This window comes from Pteropus vampyrus, unplaced genomic scaffold (genome assembly GCF_000151845.1).
Source record: "Pteropus vampyrus isolate Shadow unplaced genomic scaffold, Pvam_2.0 Scaffold185, whole genome shotgun sequence".
NCBI classification, from domain to species: Eukaryota; Metazoa; Chordata; class Mammalia; order Chiroptera; family Pteropodidae; genus Pteropus; species Pteropus vampyrus.
In genome coordinates, this window is record NW_011888966.1 from 1,663,613 (window position 1) to 1,682,457 (window position 18,845).

At 47.5% G+C, this 18,845-nt stretch overlaps 1 protein-coding gene and 1 long non-coding RNA gene across 25 annotated transcripts in view; one reads left to right on the forward strand and one right to left on the reverse strand.

Moving 5' to 3' along the window:
- Nucleotides 1-2,245: 2,245 nt before the first annotated feature.
- Nucleotides 2,246-8,728, reverse strand: LOC111746369. The gene is made up of 3 exons (XR_002783076.1): nucleotides 8,360-8,728; nucleotides 2,899-2,968; nucleotides 2,246-2,800 (listed from the first exon to the last, which is right to left on the reverse strand). It is a non-coding gene; the product is annotated as an uncharacterized LOC111746369 (long non-coding RNA).
- Nucleotides 8,729-8,905: 177 nt separating this feature from the next.
- The window catches only part of TCOF1 (treacle ribosome biogenesis factor 1), a 42,793-nt gene continuing 32,853 nt past the window's right edge, over nucleotides 8,906-18,845 (forward strand). For 17 of the 24 annotated variants that reach the window (XR_002783075.1, XM_023537321.1, XM_023537324.1 and 14 more), the window contains exons 1-6: nucleotides 8,907-9,089; nucleotides 11,503-11,558; nucleotides 14,375-14,514; nucleotides 16,432-16,505; nucleotides 17,254-17,440; nucleotides 18,043-18,116. Coding sequence is in view for 23 of the 24 variants with exons in the window: in XM_023537321.1 (XP_023393089.1) it covers nucleotides 8,982-9,089; nucleotides 11,503-11,558; nucleotides 14,375-14,514; nucleotides 16,432-16,505; nucleotides 17,254-17,440; nucleotides 18,043-18,116 (639 nt within the window). In the remaining variant the exon portion in view is untranslated. Of the gene's footprint in view, nucleotides 9,090-11,502; nucleotides 11,559-14,374; nucleotides 14,515-16,431; nucleotides 16,506-17,253; nucleotides 17,441-18,042; nucleotides 18,117-18,845 lie in introns of all 24 variants that reach the window. The other 7 variants (XM_023537332.1, XM_023537333.1, XM_023537340.1 and 4 more) reach the window with 2 other exon arrangements.

Consider the following 18,845-nt stretch of genomic DNA (forward strand, 5'->3'; position numbering starts at 1 on the left):
GTGAAAAGACAAGCCACCAACTGGCAGAAGATTGTAGCAACAGACCTTGGATTAGAGCTCCCGCAAATCATTAAGAACGACACAAACAACCCAAGGAAACATGGCCGGGGATACAAAGGCAATTCATAGAAGAGAAAATCCAAACAACCAGTCAAATGATAAAAACATTTCAGCTCCACTGATCAGAGACACACAAATTAAAAACACAAATGAGAGACATTTGGCCCCCACCAGAGTGGCATAAATTCCGACGTCTGACAATTGCCAACGTGAGTCTGGATGTGGAGTGACAGAAATTGGCCAGCCCTTCAGATGCGGTCGGGGAATGGCAGACGAAGCTGAAGAAGCTCCTGCACCCAGCGACCCCCTCCTCCGGGCACACACAGTGAAATGTGCAAGTATTTTCACGGCAGTGTAGTTTGTATTGTGGAAGACTGGAAATAACTCAAATGCCCATCTATGGGAACATAGATTAATAAATTGTGGCACATACTTAATGAAATAGGTTAGGGTAGTGCTAACATGCACGCAGAGCTCAGCACAGCATGGATAAATGTCAAACAAAATGTTGAACAAAAACAAGCAAGTCGCTTAAACAGGAGGCTATGTACAAAATTCCATCATTTATTAAAAGTTTAAAAATCTGCAAAACAATGCCGTATATGTTTTATAAATATATACATAAGCAGCACAAATACAAAAACATGTAGAGGAACAATGCGTGCCTACCTCAGGGAACACGGTGGTGACTCAGGAGGGAGGGGAATGGGCTGAGAAGTTCCTATTTATTTCTGATGTCTTATTTCCCAATCCAGGTCCTGGGAACATGGGAGCTGTAGGTATTTGTCCCCATATTTTTCATATGTTAAATACTTAATTTAAAAAAAAAAAAAAAGCAGGGCACTGGAAATTGCTCCAAGGTCAGTTTTCTCCCAGGTCAATGATCACTGTTAGAAAATGCCATCAGGAATTTTCCTCCTAGTCATTGCTCCTAATTCTGTTCCTTAAGGATCCCTCGTGAAAAACGCAGCTTACTAGTGGCCTACATCTGTGCTGGCTCCTGCCCTCAGCAGGCTAATGTGCAGGATGGCAACTGTAGGGAAGAAGCTGCGTGTCCCAGCCACCCCCTCCATCGCCACCTATCTCTACCCCTCCCCACCCCTTCCGGCCTTCTCAGCAGATGGCTGCTTACACAGCGCGTTCTTTTCTGCAGCAAGTCCTTGAGGCAAAGGAGGCTCAAAGAAACCCCACCCATTTGTCAGGGGAGTTCTCTGCCAACCCCAAACTAGGCTCAACAAGCGATGCTCAGTGAGAAAAAGTGAGCTGGGAGTCAAGACTTCTGCTGTTGATTTGTTGGCTGATTCTGAGCAAGTGACACAGCCTCTCTGAGCTTCTATGTCTCCGAAGGTACTCTGAGGGAGATGTACGGTCTAACATGGTGGTTCTGAACCTAGAAGCACCGGGATAGACTGAGGAGTTTTTGAACATGCAGATGCAGGGGCCTCATATTCAGGATTGCCTGAGGCGGACACTGGGATTTTATTTCTATTGAATTGCTAGATGATTCCAATGCATGGCCCAGTTTGGGAATCATTAGGTGGTCATCCAGGTTGGACATTCACAAAGGTGAGAAAGCTCTGTTCACACGGCCTTTGTTTCTCTCCCAACCCCCAGTGCCTTCCTGCATCCTTGTTAATCATCACCCTGAATAGTTTATGCCAAGCAGGGTGCTGGGTGAGAATGAGGGAGCAGATGAGCTTCCAGAATGCGGCCCCTTTCAGCCTCCCACTCCTTAGTAACTGCAGGGAAGCTGGGAAAGAAGGCAGGGAGGGGGGCAAGCACTCATACCCCTCCACAGGTAGAGGGGGGTCCAGGGGTAGGGACAGGCCCATCTTCTGAATTCCTGCCCCTTTGCCACAAGGCCTGTCACCCCTTCTTCCCTACCTAGCAAGGATAGGAGTCACCACAAATCACAGAATTCTAAAACATCAAAGGCAGACCAATGTTTTCTCAATTGCAGCCATTCACTGCTGTCTTACCACCTGTACTATTATTTAATTGGCACTTTCTTTTATATTGACTCACTGCTTTTTTTACTTGAATGCCTACTTTAGCCCCCTTCTAAGCAATAATATCTCTGAAATAACAGGTTTCATTTGCTAGTTATTTTTTTATTAATACACATTAAAATGAACACATAATGATTTCGATTTTAAAATGTCCATTTTAAAATCTATTTCTCTCCTGATGTCACTTTGTGCATCACCATACTTCCAGAAACTCTGAACTGGTCCAATTCTCTGGTTTTACAAAGATGCAAACTAAGGCTCAGGGAGAGGTGAAGCTTGCCAAAGGTCATGACGCTGGGGTGGAACCCCATATTCCCACAAGCATCCTCACTGGAGATTAAGGGGTGTGCACCAAATGGCCTGTGATGGGCCCCAGGCACCCTGATGACCTTGACCTTTTGGGAGACCTTTCTTTGGTTATGCACTGCCCCCTCCTGGCAGGTCCTTTTGCAATGTGGCTCCTCCAAATAGGGGCCTCATTGCAGAACAGGGATGATCCTGCCGAAGGTGAGAAAGAAGCTGGGGCAGCCAGGAAAAGCATCATTGAAGAGGTGGCATTTGCACTTGGCTCTGAAGGCTGAACAGACTGGGATGGGCTTGAATTAAGAAGTCGTGACTTGATCTTGTGGTCAGTCGTTCACCCGAGGGAGGTTTGATAAGCAGGGAGTGATGTGATGCCAAATACAGTGTGGAGAATGGACAGGGGAGAAAAGAACAGAAGCAGAGGCAGCCTGGGAGGAAACAACAGTATGGCAATGGTCCAGGCGAAGAGGAACATGGCCTGCCTCTGCCTCTACCCCACTGGGGTCCTCGCCAAGTCGATTCTTACCTCTAGGCCTATATCCTTATTGGTAAGAAGAGAGAGCTGGGCTCGATGCTCTCCAAGGACCCTTCCAGCTCTGAGAAATAAAACCACATAAATAAGAAATTATGCTAATGGGACTGTGAATTGCTACAATCCTTTTGGCAGTTAATCTGGCTTTTAGCTATTTAAATAAACCGTGCATCCCCTATGGCCCACTTTTGATTTCATCCTACAACAATTAAAGCTTGGGGTTGTAAGGATGTATTTTACTAGTGTGTTTAGAGCAGCACCATTGTATTAGCCAGAAAACTAGAAGCGAATAATCTATATCATGCTGTCTGTTACCTCTGTCTGTCAATCGACCCGCCCAGGGACTGAGCACTCCAGCAGCTGGAGCCTGTCTATATCCTGCCACTCACTGGCTACATGGCCCAAGGCTTGATCTCTCTGAGCCTCAGTTTCTTCATCTATAAACAGGGCTGATACCAAGTCACATGCCTCATAAGGTGCTCTGAGGGTTACACCAGTTAGTGCTTGTAAGCCTTGCAGCACAGCCCTGGCTCAGGGTACCCGCTCTATCGTTATCGTTACTCAAAAGCCTATGGCAGATTCAGATGTCTGGAGAAATGGCTCTGATGTGCTATTAAGTGCAAAAAAAGTTAGTTGCAGGGTTGCGTGTTTAGTACGATCTCCTTTTGTAAAAAAGAAAAATAAACAAAAAAGAAAAGGGGGTTAAAACCTTGTGGAGGATGTCTCTGTTTGTCCCCACACAGGAAGGATGCAAAGGAATCTGACACCAGCCCTGCCCCTCAGGTTGGCTGGGGAGGGGAGGGCCTGGAGTGTGGGAAGTGGGCTGGGAATGGATGAGAGGTTAGAAAGATTAACTTGGTCTCTATACATCTATCAATAGTTTAACTTCTTTCTTCGGTAATAACTTTTCAACCTTTTGTAAATCTTCAAAATCTCCAATGAAACTGAAAAAAAAAAAAAAAAAAAAAGAACAGAGAAATTATCATCCCATGAGAGGAAAGAAGGCCATGGGAAACCTACTGGCCCAAGTGACTTGGCCCAGAGAGAACCCACTGTTTCAGTGGATGGAGGGGCTGTCTCTGGGTCCTGGGGGCAAGGGCAGCCTTCCCAGATGGGCCCTGTTCTTCAGAGTTCCAATGCTGGTAGGGCGTTTTTCCAACCCCTTCAACCACAAAAAAAAATGCTGAGGATCAGAGAGGGCAAGAAAGTAGCCCAAAGTCACACAGCAGAGCCAGGCCAAAAGGGTAATTTCTTCACTCCTGGCCCAGTAGTCTCTCCCCTGCATCATGCTACCTCCCACCTCTGTGCAGGAGCCACTCCTGCTGGGAGAAAAAAAAAAGGGTATAATGCCCCACCAGCTTAGCTTCCTTTTCTTCTACTGACAGTTCTTCTTGTACTCATTTTCCCAGTGCCCTCACTGTGCCCTGACTGAGAATTCGAGATGACTAAGGCATGCTGCTTACTCAAGAGGCTCTCGCAGTTGAGTGGTTTGGAAGCTTCTGGCTTCTACTGCTAACGAAGATATCTTTTTCTAACTGGTAGAAAAATGCTCTGAGGCTAATTTTTTTAATGTGCTGTTTTGTTTGCTGCTGTCTTAATTGTTGCCATGTTATATTTTATCAGTTTAATGTTTTAATTTTGTGCTTGGGCCCTGCGGCAATTCAATGAAGGGTATGATTTGGAAAATCAAGGAAATAAAGAAATTGTCCACAGAAGAGGCAGCCTCCCAGGAGCCGAGGACAAAGCATAAGTGCCTCAAATGAATTTTATTAGGAACAAAACAAAAACAAACAACCTGTTACCAGATAGAAGGTATTAGGCCATCCTGGTTTGTTTTTATTTTTGTTTTTTAATTTAATACCAGTTCTCTATTTCTTCCAAGGTCAGCCACGGACTCAGCCCCTGGTTCCTTCTTTATTGCCTTCTAGAAGCCTTCCGCATTTCTGTTTCCAGGCCTATACTCACGGTCTGTTCTGCCCTCCTCCCTTCGTCAAGAGCTGGGCTGTAACTACGCTTGCATTTGCCAATATTTATTGATGGGGGTGCAGCCAACAAAACAACCCCAAGTCTGCCTCCAGGGAATTTACTAAGGCTTGCATTCTACTGGGCAATAATGCCCCCGAGGGGGCGAATATTGGTTCTTGGAAGGGTGAAAAAAATCTACGCTCTTCCAATGTTTTGGATGTTCATCACCCTGTTCCCCGTCTCAGTGAACAGCCCATCCAGCCTCCTGGTCAGTAACTGGGCATATCCATCAACGAAGTTGCCAACCCTCTCCAAGCTCAGGCTCCTGGTTAAAGCCTCATTGGCCGCCTAGTGCACGAAGGCTTTCTCTGTCTCCCTGAAAACTGACCTCTGTCTTCACTTCCTTCCCAGCCTAGATCCCAGGGCCCGGAGACTGGGACTCTCTTTTGCCAACACCGAGACCCATGTGCCCTTTTTTGCCCCTGCCCGCACCTGGGTAGTAAGCCATGAAGCGGGAAATCACTCAGCAGGAAAGGACAGGACACACATAAACTAATGACCACCACCCTCAACTAGGTTGATAACACTATCAGGCAAATGGGGATTTCGTGGGCACGTTTGCTCTTAGACTCTCCGAATGCTCATTGTCCTCCTCCCTTCAAACTCCTCCCCACATCTTCCTTGCTCTCAGAAGAAGACCTTGCCTCCCACTTTACGGAAAAAATAGAAGCTCAAGATGAAATCTCCCTTAACATCCCACTACAAACCTACATCTACATCTGCACCCGTTCTCTCTTTGTTCCTTCTTTTGGTTCTGGAGAAGTCATCCCTCCTCCTCTTCCAGACCAACCCTTCCACCTACACTCCTGATCCCATCCCCTTGCATGTGCTCGTGAACATCGCTCCCTGATTATCTCCCGTTTCCTACATCCTTCATTAATTCTCTCCCCTTGATGTGCCATCAGCCTTTATACAAACTCGGGTCTCTTCTACCTGATAACACGCCTCCCCCAACACGCACTTGGACTCTGTCACAGCAGCTCTCTCCTCCCCTTTACACAAAAACTTCTCAAAGACCCACTGCTTCCCTCGGCCCTCCTAGACATCAGACCACTGCCATCTGACCTTCTCCATCACTCCACAGAAGTAGCACTCCCTAAAGCCACCAACAATTCCCATGCCTATCATTAAACCAAAGCCGGTAGCTCCAGCCTCATCCCGTCCAACCTCTGAGCATTCACCAGGGACTCTTCCCACTTTCCTGAAATTCTTCTCTTGCCTTCCTTCCCTCAGAGCGCCATCCTGGGCCACCTTCTTTTCTCTCTCCACATTCTTCTCCCTGGGAAATACCATCATCATCCATAGTCTCGATTATCATCTCTCTACAGACCACTCCCCATCTCCATGTAAGTCCAAACCTAGGCTTCCAAGTGCCTTCTCAACATTTGCACTCAGTGTCCCAACGGCATTTCAAGCTCAACATGTCTAGAGTGGAACTTGTACTTTTCATGTCCCCCTCAACGCCCTCCCCTCCTTGCTCAAACCCCCATCCAAGGCCTCTCTAGATTTCCTTGTCTCAGTGAAAGTCACCACCTGCCTGCTTGCACAGAGACCTTGGAGTCCATTCCCACACTCCCTCTCCCTTACCCTCCGTTCCTATACATCTCTGTGACGACTTTACTTCCTGATAATTCTAAAACCTTCCACCACTCTCCAACTCCACTGCTACCCTCATTATATTCTCCCTGGATGCCCGCCTGCACTCTTAACCCCAACTTGTCTTCCCGCATCTACTCATACACACACTACTCCACTCTCCATTGGGCATTCACACAGGTCACGTTAAAATTCAAACATCATCCTGTCCCTCTCGGGCCTACACCGTCAGTGGCTTCCTATCTTTCTCAGGATGAAGAGAAAGATCCTTAATGTGGAATCTACCCTCTGCCCACCTTCTATACTCCCCAGTCCCCCTGCTCTCTCTACAAAGGACTTTACCTGTCTCCTCTCAGCTGTAGCTTCTGCCTCGGGCCCTTTGCATGGGTTCTTCCTTCACCCCCAGCCTCCCCTACACACAGTTAAGATTCCCTCACAAACAGTACTTCCTCAGAGAGTCCTTGCCTAACACCCAAGAAAAGATAGATGCCTCCTTCCTTTCATATAAAATAAATCTTATGATTTATTTTCATATAAATCATATGAAAAGATTTATAAAAGATTATATAAAAGATTATAAATCTTTTCATAATAATGGCTAACATACACACGTACGTACACACAGCTCCATTGTTAGCAGCTCTTCTGAGCATTTCCACTTAGAACTCATTTACTCCTCGTGACCATTTTATGAAGTAGAATTATAAGTATCTCTATTTTACAGATGAAGAAACTGAGGCACAGAGAAGTTATATAACTTACTCAAAGTCACTTAGTTAATAAGAGGCAAAGCCAGAATTTGAACCCTGGAAATGTGACTGCAGGATAGCTTTTAAACACTCTAATAAACACCATCCTTTTCCTTTCTGCACTTACTCACTGTAACAATGGAATGGTATGGCTATTTTTTTTAGCATGTGTCTCTCCCATTAGACTATAAGCTCTACTGGGGTAGAGACTATTTAATTCTCGGTAGTGGGTGCTCAATAAACATTTGCTAAATGGCTGAATATAGATTAGTCTCCTCCCTCTTCTTCATTCACTGCACTCAATCAGTCACATGGTCCTGTCTCTGTTTCTTCTTGGAGCATTTCTAACCCTAGGAGATTCAAGTATGTCATGATATGTGATGGAAAATGTTACGTGTCTGTAAACATACAAAATTTTCTAGAGCAAAGGCTAGGTGGTTCATGCTGTCTTCAGATTCTCAACAGGTCCATGAAGTTAAGAACGGCTCATTAAAATATTCCCTAGCCTAGCTAATCCTCTCCCTGCCAACTTCCCCTCAACTATTACAAAAACCTCGTTTTCTTTTCTTTTTTTTTTTCTCTGCAAATCCACCCTCCACACTTGGGTCATAGCATTCTTTTAAAAACACAAACACAGGCCGCCCTCCTGCATAACGCTAGTCAAAGATGACCTATTGCTTTCGGAGCATAGTGCATACTCTGGTGGGTGGGTGAGAGGGTGCTGTAAGCCCTGTCTACTTCTCCATCCCCGTGCGTCCTCATCCGTTCCCCCTACCAGCACCCCCAGCTCTTCCCGCCCCCACCCCACACCCCGCGCAACTCTACAGCCCAGCAGCACAGATTGGGTTCTATGTCTGGGTTTATCAACCTTTACCAGCTTATGTATGGCTTCTCCTGTCTATACTCAGGCAGTGCCCTCTGTCTGGGACGCCCGTCCTCTCCTCTGCATCTAGAAATTCCTACTCCATCTTTAAGCCTCAGATTAGATGTCTCTTCGGGGTTAGGTCCCTCTTGTCCCTGCTCCCATAGGCTCTGCCTGTCCCCGACAAAGCACAGAAGACATTGAATCATAGTTGCTTGGTTACCGTGTCTCTCATCCCTGTGAGTTTTGAGGGCAGCCGCCATGTCTTAATCGTCTTTTTATCTCCTCCTCCCGCCCCCCATCCTACTAGTCGCGCGCTAGCTCAAGGTACAGTGCTCAATAACGATTTGTTTAGTGAATGATGACAAGTAGCTTCTGGTTCATGGGTTCTGAAAAAGAGTGAAATGAATAAATGAGTTGGTAACTGGAAGTTCGGGTCTAGAAGAAGCTTCAGATTAGGATGTTCAGAGGTTAAGTAAAACCCAATTACAGCCATCAGACAGCTAATACAGAAAACAAATCCCTTTAAGCCTTAAAGTTCAAGGAGGAAGTTTGAAGAATTTAAGAGTCGTACTTATCATGGCCGGCCTAGGGGGCGAGTCCAGGTCTAAACACGCCCTCTCCCCGCCAATGGGAGGGCTCGTTGCCTTTCGAGCCTCCGCCCCTTTCACGCGCCGGGGCTGGGCCGCCTACTACAGGAGATAAGACTACGTTTCCCGGCGTGCCACGCGGCCAGGGCTAAAGAGCCGGAAGTGGGGTGTGCGAGGTCTAAGGGCACGAGGGAAGTGGCGGGCGGGGACTGACGGGGGGCGTGCAGGTGTGCCGACCGGCCGCAGGTTGCGGGCATGGCTGAGGCCAGGAAGAGGCGAGAACTGCTTCCCCTGATCTACCAGCATCTACTGCAGGCGGGCTATGTGCGTGCGGCGCGTGAAGTGAAGGAGCAAAGCGCCCAGGTAAGCGTGAGCGGGGCGTGTGCGAGGGCCGCGTGCAAGATCTGGAGAGCGGCGGCCCGCGCTCCGTCTCTTGGTGGCCTGGCGAGTGCCCAGAGTCGGATCCCGCGGTGCTCGGGGACGCGGCCAGGGGTGCTGAAGGAGCCGCATCCTCTGTCTCCCGCTGTGGCTCCCAGTCCCTCTGGGCCTCAGTTTCTCCATCTATGCAGTGGGCAGACGGGACGTAATATGACGCACAGGGATTTATAATTCCCGCTTGCGGTACCTCCACCCTTTTCCCGGTAACGGCGATGATGTTTCCTCAGTCCAGGGCCACGTGGCTAGGCGCGGCCCTTTAGAGTGAAAGCTGCATGTCTGAGGGGTGGATTGTAACCAGCCCCGGGAGAGAGGGGGCGGGGCGAAAGAGAGCGCCAAGAGAAGGGGCCTGTGGCTCTCTAATTGAGCTGGAGCTCAGGCCTTTAGCAGTCCATCCGAACTGAGCCGCACAGCTTTGGGATTCGAACTCGTGGTGTAGTCATTTCTTCATTCATTCTTTTAGCAACTGGTACTCTGGCGCTCAGGGTGCTGGTGATAAAATGGTGAGCACGATCCCTCAGCCCTCCTAGAGCTTAGAGTCTAAATCTACTAAGGGAGATGGACATAAATCAAAGAACCACAAAAGTAACTAACACTACATTAAGTGCCAAGAATGAGAAGCATAGAGTGCTAAGACAGGGATGGCAGATTGCCCTTGTCAGGGATACCCAGGACTGTTTTTCTGAGAAAGCGAATATTGATTTTGACATCTGAGAGAAGGGAAGTGTATATTCCAGGCAGAGGTGCAAATGCCTTGTGGTGGGAGGGAACTTGTTGCAGATGTATTGACCTTGGGAAAGTCCACTGTGTGTGAAATGTGGAGTACAGAGATGATAGAGGTCCCTGGAGAGTGGGATACTGGCTGGAGTCCTATTGTAGGCAGTTTAGTCTCAATCTGAAGAACAGTGGTAAACCCCTGGAGGGTTTAAGATGGTAAAGTGGATTACCTGATTAGTCAATTTCCCTTTGGCTACAGCAGAAAGTCTAGTCTTGATGCTTGCTCTCAATACCTCCTGGAGACACTAAAGGATGATGGGTTTTAAGACATCATCTATGCTTTTTCTAACCCTCTCTGGACCTCCATTTATATCACATAACAGTTAAGGAGGGCAAAAGACAGAACCCTGTCTTCACTGGGGCATTTGCCTCGGCAAAAGTAGCCTGTCCCCATGGAGCATACATTCTAGCAGGAGCAGATAGGTGATAAATAAAAAAGAAAAGTTAATGATATAATGTGTTGGGTAATGAGTAGGTGCTAGTTATAAAAATAAGACAGACAAGGGGGATAGGAATGTTAGAGGCCAATTATAAATACGATGGTCAGGAAACCCCATTGAGAAGGTGACATTTGGGTAGAGACCTGAAGGAAGAGAGAGAATAAGCTGTGAAGGTAGCAGGAGAGAGCATCCCGGACAGACTAGCAAGCCCTGATGGGGGCAATTTGAGGGACAATGAGCAGGCCTGTGTGCCTAGGGTGGAGTAGAGTGAAACTGACACTTAAAGTCTCCATGTTACTGCTCACTGTGCTGGGCACTGACTAGATTATTTCATTCAGGCCTGATAGCCCCCTACTAGCTGGGTACTGCTGTTTATCCATGTGTCATAAGGAAGGATCCTAAAGTTTGAAGAGGTGAAGAGATTAGTCCAGCCAGTGAACAGAGAGTTCTGCCTGACTACATGCAGCCTCTTGGCCACTCTGCCCAGAACCCTGACACCCTCTGTCCTTGCTGCACGTTGCTCACTGAACCTCCTTGGGGCATTTGACACCCCAAATTCTTGACATTTGCAGAGACAATGGGCCCTCTGGCCTTGGCTCTAAAGGCCTGGATTCCACCTGGTTCCCTTTGCTTCTCCTAAGGGACTGGCACTTTTGGGTGCAGTCTGTTCCCAGTTGATGAGTGGACTGTGGTCATGCCACTTGGATGCCATCAGTGTCGGCTGTGGTTCATACTGTCCCAGGAAGATTGACCAGCCTGACTTTTAAAAGCCTTTTAAAAGGTCGGGGGTGGAAAAAGTCCTGTCTCATGACCTCTAAGCATGAAGAGTGCCAAAGAGGCTGGGGGCTGGATAAATGCTAACCTGGAACATTCCAGCTTCAGTCTCTCAAAGATACCTCTCACCAACATGTCTTAAAGGGTTTTAGGTGGAAATACTTGCCCTGCTTGTCTCTGGAAAGTTTGGGTGGTACTGGCAGGACCAAGCAGACATGTTTCCCAGAGCAAAAAGACCCTCTTCTCAACCACCTCTCTCTGTGTGTCATGAGGTTGTGGAGAGTTGGGCCCAAGGAGGATCCTTACTGTGCTGGGGGTTTAATTGCTTCTCTCTCTTTACTTCTCTGCAGAAAAGTTTCCCGACTCAGCCTGTAACCCTTCTGGACATCTATACGCACTGGCAACAGTAAGTCTGACAGGGCTGAAGGTGTGGAGTAGGAACACCCTAAGCTATTAGCTTGGAATAACCTAGGGTGCTAATCTAGTCTAAGATCTGTCCCCATAGCCCACTGCGGACACCATTATTGCCCCCAGGAAGCCAGGTCATATTATGGGTGTCTGGTAGTGGGAGAGGACATTGAGAGTTGTGATCAGTACTAAATAATGACCAAAGCTTCTTAGCAGTTTGTTATTCAGTCAGCAAACATTGAGCACTTCTCAAATGCCAGGCTTTGTTCTAAGCATGGAGATGTCATGAGCGAGACAGACGTGGTTCCTACCTTCCTGGAGTTGACGTTGAAGTCAGGGAGGTAGGCATCCATCAGAAAATAAAACAAACGAATACAAAATTACAGTAGTAAGGATTATTAAAAGGAGGTACCTGGTACCAAAACCACATAAACCTCCTTTGGGGTTTTAGGGGAAGCATCCCTGAGGTGACCTTTGATTTGAGAGCTGCATGGAGTATGAATATGAACTAGGCAATTGGTAAGGAGAAACAAGTGGAATGTACCTCTCAAAGAGAACTGCTGGTTCTGAGGCCAGTAGCTGTGGGCACATTAGAGATGAGGCTGGGCCGTTTGCAGGGCTTATCCCATGCAAGGCCTGATCATCCATAGTAAGAAGTTGTGTCTTTACCCCAAGAGCAGTGGGAGCCATGGAAGGGTGAAGCAGAATGGTGAGATCGGTCTGCAGCCTGGCAAGACTGATTGGGACTATGACATCATTATCCAGGCAAGAGCTGATGGGACTTGAGACAGGAATAACAGGAGGCAGAAGTAGATTCCAGGAATATTCAGGGATGAAAGTAGGATCTGTGGATGGATTGGAGAGGCAGTGTAGTCGACTTCCAGGTGTTTGGCTTATGTGTGCATGGAGCTAGAAGGGAGCCTGATTTGGAGGGAAAGATTTCAAGGACATGTTGAGTGTGAAATGCCTGTAAAACATGTAGAACTTAAATACTTTTCAAGGAAGGGGAAATAATCCATATCAACAGAAGAGTGGTTTGAGAATGAAGGAGAGGATAATGGTATTCTCTCCATGCGCTGGCCTGGCCACAGCCAAGTAGGGGAATGAAGGACCTGTAGTCATGCCCCATGAGGAATGATGGAGCAAACCAACTCGTTCAGGATGGAAAGAGATGGCAAAGGGAGAGGTGAGGGACCACGGTGTGCACATCTCTGAGGACAAAGGGAGTCGCATGTTCTCTGGGGCCCTGAGAGACTGATGTGGGATCTGTATGTACCTGCTTTAGGAAGACAGGTTTCAGCTTCTGAATACAAGCACTTAGTCATCAAAAATGAGGTAGGCTACAGTGAGAGTCGTGAGCCTCCCTGTCATCAGAGGTGTGTAAGCAAAGGCAGGAATGGTATAGAAGAGATCCCAGCTTCCAATAGAGAGCTAAGATCTTTGAAAGCCCCATCAGCTCTCAGTTTTGATTCTGATGCTAAAGCGAGCATGGAGCACACCACATACTTCCTCTTCTTCACCCTTTCCGACTCGCCCAGGTGTCTTGAGTGTTATTCACAGCACTTCCCTCCCCAGAGAACCACTTCAGTGAGCTGTACCAACTCTTTCCTGCCCCTGGTTCCTTCTATGGGTAAATGGTACTGAGTGGGACGAGAACCTCATACCCACCAGACGCAGCCTAACCTACTGGTTTCCAGCAAATTCAAACCCAGCAACCATCCGTATGACCTTGAACGAACTTGGCCTCCCTGAGTCTGCCTTCATCTGTAAAGTGAAGATAAGAATAGTAAATAAAGTGCTAAGCTTGGCCTTTGGAAATGTTCCCCTCCCCCAGTATTTATTGAGCACCTACTATGAGCCAAGACTGTTCTTGATTTGACTGGGAACAAACCAGAGAAAAATCCCTGCCCTTGTGAAACTTATATTCTTTTGGGAAAAGGAAGCATAACAATTGATACATGTAATAAAGAACCTATTTTTAGCAAGAGAGCCCCAACAAGTGACCTTCCTGGAAATCAGGGGAAACAAACTGTGGCACAGCGATGTCTGTTGCAGCTGCAGAACATGGGACATAGACAGCAACAACTCAGGGTGGGAGGGTCAGGGTCAAAGGAGATGATACTTGAAAGTTCCAGGGACTCAGCCATCTGAGTGCTTATTCCACCAATGCCCCCAAACTTACTCTTTGACGCTGGGCAAGTCGCTTACTCGTTCATTTTTTGAGAAGCATGCTCTGTGCAAAGGATACTTTAGTGTTCTGTAAAAGATTTCCACCAGCCCTTCCCCCATCTCTGCATCTTACTGTGTAGTGGAAGCATCAGGCAGGAAGTAAAATAACAAGAGAGAGAAAAGTACTCTGAAGAAAATGAAACAAGATGACAGGGCAGAGAATGTCTTTGGGGAAGGAGTGGTCAGGGAGGCTGTATTGGAGCTGAGGCCCGAAGGACATGAAGGACCTGGGCAGAGTCTTCCAGAAAGAGGACGCTGCAGGTGCCTAAAGGTCTGGAGGAGGGAGGAGCCTAGATGGCTCTGTGAAGTGCCTGCAGGTGCTGGTACATATCACTCTATGCCTGTTAGCTACTGTTATTGACCATTCCTGCTTATTTTGAAGACTGCTAGACAGTTGTAAAAACATTTTATGAAATGAATATGAGTGCAAAATTATATCTACACTGTATCTTCATTGCTGTTTAAACTCTCTTTATGCATATTTCCTTTCGAGGGGTGGGAGGATGTGGGAAGGTCTTTCTTTTTAAATCTCCTGGAGTTGTCCTTGTCATCCGGTCGGTATAGCCAGTCACCCTTGTCCTGCAGAACCTCAGTGATTGGCCAGAAGAGGAAAGCAGAGGAAGATGCAGCACTGCAGGCCAAGAAGACCCGTGTGTCAGACCCCATTAGCAGCTCGGAGAGCTCAGAAGAGGAAGAGGAGGCAGAAGCCGAAACCACCAAAGCTGGTAAGAGCCCTCCATGCTCTGCCCCCATCGTTGGTGCTTGTGGGGGCTCAGCCCAGGGTCCGGCACCTTTTGGGAACAGGCTTTTAGATATGGGATTGTCGCAGGGGGGCGCCTACCTCCAGCTTCTTCACTGAGCCCCAGGAAGACCAGGACCTTTTAGGGGGAAGATCGGAAGGGCCCATATATCTATTTCAGTATTTATTTGAGCCCTTCGTTTGTGCAAAAAACATTGCATTTCCAGTTGTCGGGGATCCAATTGTGAACAGAAACCCAAACAGGTGCTTATAGTCAGCCCCTTCAATGGGGCCTAGGAGCTGCATTTTTACAAGCCCCCAGGTGATTGTGATAAAGGTGGAAGGAAGCCCACATTTCTGGAACTGTTAGATCAGAGAGGGCAGCTGACGGGCACCTCTTCTGTATGGCCTATGGGTTGCTTCGGGAGTTGCTGATCTTCCTGTCATTTTGAATGTGTACACATTAGTTCTGGGAGGCTGTCCTGGGCACTCTGGTTTCAGCGGTGACCCAGTGAGGCCTTCACATTCCCTCTCCCCAAGCTCTCAGGGCAGTTTGTGCTTTAACCAGCAGTAGTCGTAATGCTACAAAGGAATTGTCATTCTTCTCTGCTTCGTATTGTTTTTTGCTTACATTGAAAGTAATTTCTTGATTTGTAAATATATTTTCTGATTGTAAAAGAAACAGATTCATTATGGAGTATTCGTTATGGAATATATGAAAATTATTTTTTAAAAAAGCAGAAAAATACCCATATTTTTGCTGCCTACAATTTGGCAAATTCTTCTTCCATTTATTTTTCCCAGACATGTTTTTAAAAGAGCTGTGACCATATCGAACATATATTTTATATCTTATTTAATCTTAAAATTATAAACGTAAAACAAGTTCACTTTGATCTGTACAAAAGCATATAGAAGAAAAATGGTAGGTTTCTCTTCTCCAGCCTGCTCCCCTTTCACTTTCTAAAAGTATCTGCTGGTGGATAACCTTACAACTTTCTCTTTCGCATTTATAGCCATATAGGTAACCACTCATGTATGCATACATGCATATTCATGCTATTTAAAACAAAAATTGTAAAATTTCTTACTGACTGGCTACTCGATATTGAATTTTTAAAGCTGTAATAGTAAAATTGTAATTCTTTTTAAGAGACTCCTTATCAAAGGAAGCATGCTGAAATATATGTAGGCAACATATGATGTCTGGTATTTTCTTTATAATACTCCTCGATGGGGAAGGGCAAGTGAGCACAGTTGAAATAAAATTGGCCACAAGTTGATAATGGTTGGAGCTGGGTGGTTCACTTGACTTCCTCTCTACTTAATGAATGTGCTTAAAATTTTCCATGATTGAAAAAGAGATGGAGTTAAATGTCAGGAAAAGAATTAGATCATGCCATTCATCTCAATAGCATCCTCTTTATTTCATAGCATACCTTAAAAATCTTTCTATCTGAGATCAAAGGAGAGAATACTCTGGTGTCAAAGCACCAAGAACCTAGAAATCTCACCATCTAAGTGACTTTCAGGGCTGCAGTGTAGTAGCCTGTGGGAATGGCATCCTCGGAGTTGTGTAGCTCCTTCATGGTAGCTTGCGGCAGGCAGGACTGTGAGCCAATCCTTTTCCTCTGGGGGCCTCAGTGTCTCATGCCACCAGGGAGTTGGGATTCCAACGGGAAAGCAGACACGTGGCTTTCATGTTGCTGCTCTCTCTCTTGCTCCTGGTGGATGTGGCCAATACACCGAAGCGCTTTATCCCACAAGTCTGGTCTCAGCCTCAAATCCTTATCCAGCACCAAGCAGCCATACCAGTTGAATTGTTAGGGGAGGTGAAACCTATCTGCTGTTCTTAAGTGAGAAAAGGCTCACCTGATTCATCCAGTGGATGTTTGTCTTGCAGCCCCCAGACTAACATCTATCAACTCCTCAGCTGTGGAGGCAGTTTTGCCATCAAGCATGAAAGAAAAGGCCAAGGTGAGTGGGACCACATTCCAGGCTGTTACTCCTGGGAATTGAAGTACCCTGTAAGGGACAGTCTCTTGCGTTTAGAGAAGGGTAGGGTTGTGGGTAATTGTCCAACCTAAATTCACATGTCAGCCCGTCACCAGCTTTGTGATCTTGGTGAGTCCCTTCACTTCTCTGGGCCTCAGTTTCCTTTTCTGTAAGATGGGGTGATGTCTATTGCCATGGTCAGTGGGCACCTTATATACCTGGAACAGGTGTTTTCTCCTCCGTCCCTGCATTCACCAGTTCCCTCAGCACATTTATGCCGATACAGTTATGTTCTGAGCCCTGTGTGATGAGGCAGTGAGACACCATACTGATCAAGACATTTGCGGTTCTGAAAGCTCTCAAAGTATTTTCTAGACTGGAAACTACTAGACTGAAATCATTTTCTGGTAATCTGTAATGCAGTGTTACAGACGTAAAGGATTGTATCCTGTAGTTATCTGGAATGTAAGCATAATTCTGGAATAATGACAATAACCACAACAAACTGCTACTTAGCCACTTAGCAAATAACAGCTGTGTCCCAAGGATGGTGACTTGGTTCTCTCCACAGCTCTGTGAGGGTTTTTTAGCCCTACTTTAAAGATGAGGAAACGGACCTAGGGAGGTAAAATGCCAGACTCACACAGCTAGAAAGTGGTAGAGCTGGATTCAGATGTAGTCCCTGTTCACCAAGCTATACCCAAATATGCCTGCCACTCGTTCTCTGTAGGCAAAGACCAAGAACGTCAACAAGACAGTGAACTCCACACCACACCCTGCCTCTGGGAAGACAGTGGCCCACCTCCTCTCTGGGAAGTCACCCAGAAAGTCGTCAGGGCCCTCGGCAAATACCATTCTGGTCTCAGAAACTGAGGAGGAAGGCAGCGTCCCGGCCCTCGGAACCACTGCCAAGCCTGGTGAGAACCCCCTCAGTGTGGGCTTGGGGGCGGGCAGGCCTGGGCACTACTTCTTCAAGGTCTGGGAAATTCTGGAATTCAGAGGCTTGTCTCCAAGGCAATGAGCCCTCCCCCACCCCTCACTTCACCATTTTCCCCTCCGCTCGATGAGGGGGAGTCAGTGGCAGGGACACATCCGCTTTTGCCAGGGGAGTTGAACAGCCTGGGTGGTGATGGAGCATTTTCTGGTTTATTGCTCTCAGGTGGATATAAGGCCCACCTCAGAGGCTTAGAGACCAAACTGAGAGGCCTGGGTTTGCCTCTATTTCTCATAAACAATAGGCATTTACCCTGCCTGCCTTGGTGTGATGGTGGAAGGAGATTTTCTAAGCCATCAGGTGTTGGCGCATGTGTGTTAGGACCTATTATAGCCCTTACCAGGGCCTCGGAGGTCTGCAGGAACATAGGGATAAGTGGTATGTGCCTCCACTGTGGCGCTTCACCGGACAGTGAAGCTGAAGCAAGGTGTGAGCACTCAGTGCCTGGCTCTGATTAGTTGGTATGCAGAGTGCAGGTGGGTCTGAGAAGAGTGGCCCTCAGCGCCCTCCCTGTTCATCCCTCAGGAATGGCATCGGCAGGCCAGGTCGCCAGCTCCAGTGAGGACACCTCTAGCTCGAGTGATGAGACGGACATAGAGGTAATTGCCACCCATCCTCAGGAGTTGCCCTCTGCAAATTTAACCCTCCCCTGAGTCTGGCTTCACACACCAATGGGACCAGATCAGTTCAGCAAGTGTTTCAGGGTGACTGGAAGCTGGAAAGGCTGAGGCCTAGGGAAGGGAGGAGAGGGTAGAGGAGCCAGGTGCCACTCACTGCACTCTGGGTGTTAGAAGGGTCTGGGGTTGAGGGGGAGAGACCATCCTGTCTGTGAGGCAAAAGAGGGCTTCCAGGAGAGGTGGCATTAGAGCAGGGTCTTAACACACAGGGGCCTTCACCGGGAAGGGATGTAGGGGGAAGGGTGTTTAAGCAGGGACAGCTGCACAAACAAAGGCCCAGGGACAGGAGGGTGGCCATCCTGTGGTGCTGTTGGGGCGAATGGCGTGAGGCTGCTGAGGGGGTTATAGGCCAGCTGGCAAATGCCAAGCCTGGCCCTTGGCCAGAGGTGGGAAGATCTTAGTCTGTGGCCTTGTCTCTTCTCTGAACTGTGACTAGGGAGTCATTTCTTACTGTGCATCTGCCAAGTGCCGGGCCTTGGGTACAGTGGTGAGCAAGATTGTCAGGGTTCCTGCTGCAGAGGGAAAGTGGAGAATCCCTCAGAAATTTAACTACAGTGGTAATGGTTACTATGAAAGGAAAGCATAGAGAGCCATGAGGTGCAGTAACAGTAATGTGATGTCAACAGAGGCACAACATGAGCAGAGATGGAG